The following is a 5,373-nucleotide window of genomic DNA, read 5'->3' as shown; positions in this document are numbered from 1 at the left end:
GTAAAAATGACCTCCCACCTTTCCTACTAACCCCAAGCACTGAAGAATAGAAGAGTGGAATGGTCTCCCCATCTCCAAGCTCAGGACCCTCAATAACCCTTACTTGTCAGTGAATGACTTACTATTGCAAGCATTTACCTTCTCAATAGTCATGCCCCTTACTGTGTTGTGTCCCACATCACAAGTCTCTTGGTGAATAAAACAAAGGGGTGTATTAAGATGAGGGAGTGCAGATAACAGTCTAGTCAACATACGGTCTGAATCCCCAGGTACATTTGTAATCTGGCCATGTTCAACATTTGGGGACTTGATAGATGGCCTGAGCTTTTCTTTTTCAAATCACAAGTGGGGAAGCAGAAGAGCTCCTTTATTGACTAGACTTGAACACAGAAAACAAAGTTCATTGGGAAGAGTTCTAAATTATTTTTCTCAAAATTAAAATTTTTCCTTTAACACAAACCTGTGCATTGTTTGTAAATTCCTCATTTAAAACAATGAGTGCAGGACAGTTGTTAAAAGCCCAGGTAATAAAATGTATTCAGTTACTTGAGACAGTAAAAATCCTAATTGAGAAGTATTACAGACAAATTAAAAAATATATTCGAAAGCATTTCAAATACCAATAAGAGTTTCAAATGGAATATTTTATTCACATGTTAGTTGTCTTTTTAACATGTACACACACACTGACACACTCTGATTGGTCTGCGTGGAACAAGGGTTGTCTAAATATCCTAAGGGAAAATGAAAAATTAAAAAATATATTAATTTTTCATTGTTATAGACAATTACATCCACATCACTTACAAAGCTATTACTGATTCTGTTCAAGGAAGCAGAATGGCATAGGAGGAGGAAACTTATGGGTAAATTCAGCAGTGACACAACTGAGATCTCAACATGAGAAAGCTGACAAAACATGAATTTTTGCTGTGAAATTTTTCTTTGCAAAATATGGAGAAAAGTCTCTCAATGGGCAGTAAATAAGAGAAGGTGGTGAACTTTTGTAGTCAATTCTCACAGTATTGTGTAGGGGCAACAAGAAAACTGCTTAGTCCTTCTCTGGGACCAGTTTCAGAACTTTTCCAATCGCAATGGTCTTACCCTCATCTCTTAAAGTAAAACGACCCATTTGAGGAAAATCTTTGAATGTCTCAAGGCAGATAGTTCCTGCTGTCCTTAAACGGGCAATGCACACTTGATCTTGTTTCACGAAGCGGGGCCGTGTCTTACTCTTTTCTCCTGATTTTTTATCTACCAAGGAGATTAAGGCTGTTATCTCAACTTCCTCAATACAAGTATGAATGTGCAGCACCGCATTATAACCTGGGCAGATGATGGACTTGTGCTCAATAATCACTATCTGAACATCAAATGTGCGTCCAGAATGGCAAAGATTATTAGGATCACAGAGTATGAATCCTGGAAGAATCTCTTCTTCTTCAATTCCCTTCAGTCTGATTTTAAGGTTTTCACCTGGGGCTACATAATCAGTTTCAGCATCATCAGAAAGTATTCCAAGAACTTCCACATTGTGCTTATTTGGCATCATCACAAGCTGCTGGCCTTTAAAAATGGATCCTGATTCCAGCTTTCCCAGGACCACAGTGCCCATATCCTTGTACTTATCCACAATTGGCAGTCTAATTGGTCCATCAATGGATCTGTTGAAGTTTGGCATATTATCCAAATACGGAATGAATGGTAATCCAGTGTACCAAGGGCAGAAATCTGATTGCTCTTTAATATTTGCCCCGGTAAGCCCTGAGCAGGGCATAAAGTGAATGTCCTTTTTGGGACTGAAGCCGACTTTCTTCAAAAAGGGCACTAGCTTTTCTTTACATTCTTCATATCTCTCGCTGCTCCAATTTACTGTGGGATCATCCATCTTATTAATAAGCACTATTAAATATTTCACCCCTGCTGTTTTTGCCAACATCGCATGTTCTCTTGTCTGTCCACCTTTTTCAAATCCAGTCTCAAACTCTCCTTTCCTGGCAGAGATTACCAGTACAGCCAGATCAGCTTGAGAAGCACCACCAATCATATTTGGGACAAAACTCTTGTGGCCAGGGGCATCTAAAATTGTGAAATGTTTCTTTTCTGTTTCAAAATAGGCACGACCCACTTCTACTGTTTTACCCTTGTCTCGTTCTTCCTGATTTGTATCTAAGGCCCAGGACAAATACCAAGTTTCTCTGTTTTTTTCTTTAGCTTCTCTTTCATATTTCTCAAGTGTCCTTTTGTCAACCATTCCTGTCAAAAACATGATCTGTCCTCCAATGGTTGACTTTCCGGCATCTACATGCCCAATGAATACCACATTTACGTGTTCTTTTTTAGGAGCACCTGAGGGTACGACCACAGATTTCGATTTTCTGATTTCCTCTTTCTCAATCATTTCCTGGCCACTTTCTTCTGGGGGCCCCGAATCTCCCAAGGAACTACCCCCTGGCTCAGCTTCACTTACTTCTTTATTGTGCTCCCATGATTCTTCTAAGACCATCTCCACCTCTCCATTTTCTACAACAGGTTCCGAAAGTTCCATGGTAACGGCTGAATTGGAACCTTCATGCCACACTAGCTGTTCCTCTTTGGAATGTTCCACAGGTGCCCCCCGTCCCAGCCTTTTACCTTGAGGGTCGCCCGCGGCGGGGCAGATTTCATCGATGCCGGGGGCGTCGGCCGGGGGGGTCTGCGGCTGGCACGGGCCCCGCAGGAAGGACGGCACGAACTCCGCGGCGTGGACGTTAGGCACGAAGGGTTTGGCGTTGACGTTGAGCTGTCGGCTGAAGGCCGAGCTGAGGGGCTCACGCTGGGCCTCGGCCGCCGCCGCCGCAGCCGCCGAGGCGGCTCGGTCCCCGCTCGGGGCCAAACCCGGTGCTTCCATGTCCACCTGGTCCCAGCAGTCGGGAGCCGAGTCGCTGCTGCTGCTGCTGCCCGGATCCATGGTCCTCAGCCCTGATGGATGCGGGGAGGGAGCGGGCTCAGCGGGCCAGAAAGAGCGGGCAGTGCCGCCGGGGATGAGGCGGCAAGAGCAGGGGGCTCGGGGGGGAGCGACACGAACCTTAGCGGCGGCGCGGAGGCAGCCCGGTCCCGACGCTGCATTCGCAACTGCGGCGGCGGCAGCAGATATGGCGGCGCAGCCTCTCCTGTTGTGTGTGAGCGGATCTCCTCCCCCAAACCCCGACCACTTCCGACTCCTCCACCGCCGACCCGGCGCCGGGCGGGGATTGACCCCTCGCTGCCATCCGTACGCTCGGCCTCCTGCATCCTCAGTCTTGGGTAAAGTCCGAAAGTCTCTCTCTCTCTCTCTTTTTTTTTTTTTTTTTTACGAAAATGTCCATTCATTTTTGTTCACGCGCTCCGGGAGAGCGATTTGACCACGATTTAATGATTAAGCCTAGACAGGCACACCTGATTTCCAATTCTACTCAGATTCAAGTGAAAATGAAAATTGCTATTGAACAAATGGAGGTAGGATAGGGATTAAAGGTTTACCCAGCAACCTAAGGAAGAAATTAGTGATCAGGGAGGCGCTCTTGAAATACAGGGAGATGAAGCCGAACCTTGGAAATGCGACTTTAGATCAGTATTAATTTGAAACCCGAGGCCTTTGGATTTCCCTTTTCCAGTGCCGCCCCTCCCGCCCCCCTCTCCCCCCCCCCCCCCCATAAGCCTATAACTTTGGCTGATGGCTTCTACGGTGTAAAGATGGGGTTATAACCTTTTTTCATGTTAAGCACTTTGGCTGTATCTACATAGAAGGAATTCCCAAGGAGACCCTTGTCCCGGTAAAACTGCACAACCTACAGCATTTGTGCAGGTGCCAGGACAATGGCTGGCCTGTGATGCGGTGGTGGATCACATAGACAGGCACAGGACTCAGATCACTTGTATTCTTCTAACCAACTGTATTCTGGTGTACCTGCCCCACTCACCAGCACCTCCCTGGAGTACACCCTAGGTCCACAGGCTTTCCTCTCTAATTCTGGGGGCCTGGAACCTTACTGCTGATACTGGGTTTGCTCTAAGAAAGAATCAGTGTCATATTGGAACCTTGCAAGGCTTGTGGATATCAGCCTAATTAAGCCGATTAAGACCTCTGAGATGGGCAAAGTCCATAAGACCCTAAGCAATAGAATTTCACTCTTAGAAAGAGTTTGTAACATTTGAGCCAAAGCCTAGAAGAGCTACTTTGTAAATTATCTTAATTTAGATCAAACTGAAATAGAAAAAAGATACTGGGAAAATGCAGTTTGCTAGTACAAGATGAAGTCATAGAGTTGGATATTAAATAAATCCAACAACAACCCAAAATGTAAAAATTAGTAACTGATTTATAACTTAAGAATTTTGTTCTGCAGATTTCAGGGGTAGAAAAAAATGTCGTATGTCTAACACGCTTGGATCCTTGGTGGTTTCAGTCTGGGGTTGCCATTATTTTACTAGCTCTGTGCTGTTCCCAAGCCATTAGATGTGAAACCCCTTCATTCTTTTTGCCTCAGGTATTGGCTTAATTATGTGCTATCACATAAAGAGAATGTACACACCTATTCACAAAGAATAGGAAGAAATGAGAGGGTGAATGTGCAGAGACCCTTGAACAGCACTCTACAATGTGCTGGAGCCTTTCTTGGGCATTCTGTGAACCTCAGATAGACTTACTAAAATGCCTCTGGGAGAACTTGTCAAGGTTTAGGCAATTGTGTTCACATAAAGTTAGTAATAGAAAGGAAGTGGAACAGACCAGGGACATTTCCTTTACCTGGGTCATTTGTATTGATCATGAGAATATTAGTGTAACTGCTACTTAGTAATATCTCTGTTAGAGAACAGAGGATGATTCACTTTTAGAAACCTAAAGGAGAAATGGTGACTGGATGTCTTCACAAGCCATCATCCTTGGGGCTCAGGGAGAGGCAGATACACCCAAGAGAAAGAAACACTGACCAGGCTATATACACAGAGACTAACCTGGGAAAAAACGCTCTTGGTTTGTGTGATGGGCTGATTGTCTCCAGTTGATCTGCCTAGAACTTTGAGGGAGTTCATCAGTATATGGGAGAAGTCCCATCAAAGGCAATATCTGGCCAGTGCTTAATTCAATCATTTTCCCCTTAAAATTTTTTATTGCAAAATATAGCACAAATACAGAAAATTGCATAAAACAAAATTATAGCTTATTGACTTAGAAGGAAAACACGCTTGTAACCACCAACCAAATCAATAGAACTTTGCCAGCCAATAGAGAAGGCTTCTCTGTACCCTGTCCAAACACAGCCCACTCCTTCCATCTTTAAATGTAACCACTATCCTGACATTTATGGTAATCACCTTCATGATTTTCTGTACAGTTTTATCACACAAATA

General features: G+C 44.3%; 1 protein-coding gene across 1 annotated transcript; it reads right to left on the bottom strand.

The window, feature by feature from the left end:
• Positions 1–623: 623 nt before the first annotated feature.
• GSPT2 (G1 to S phase transition 2) lies at positions 624–3,617 on the bottom strand. The gene is made up of 2 exons (XM_082409195.1): positions 3,068–3,617; positions 624–2,961 (listed from the first exon to the last, which is right to left on the bottom strand). The coding sequence occupies exon 2, from the start codon at positions 2,948–2,950 to the stop codon at positions 1,052–1,054; it is 1,899 nt and encodes a 632-aa protein (XP_082265321.1). The 5' UTR covers positions 2,951–2,961; positions 3,068–3,617; the 3' UTR covers positions 624–1,051.
• Positions 3,618–5,373: the final 1,756 nt, after the last annotated feature.

This window comes from Balaenoptera borealis, assembly GCF_965194805.1.
Source record: "Balaenoptera borealis genome assembly, contig: HAP1_SCAFFOLD_1126, whole genome shotgun sequence".
In the NCBI taxonomy this organism is placed as follows: domain Eukaryota; kingdom Metazoa; phylum Chordata; class Mammalia; order Artiodactyla; family Balaenopteridae; genus Balaenoptera; species Balaenoptera borealis.
Note: the sequence above shows the minus strand (reverse complement) of the source record. Positions and strands in the feature narration are given on the sequence as shown.

Bases quoted from the DNA above. Each gene is read 5' to 3' on its own strand.
- GSPT2 (XM_082409195.1), bottom strand. From the start codon at position 2,950: ATGGATCCGGGCAGCAGCAGCAGCAGCGACTCGGCTCCCGACTGCTGG.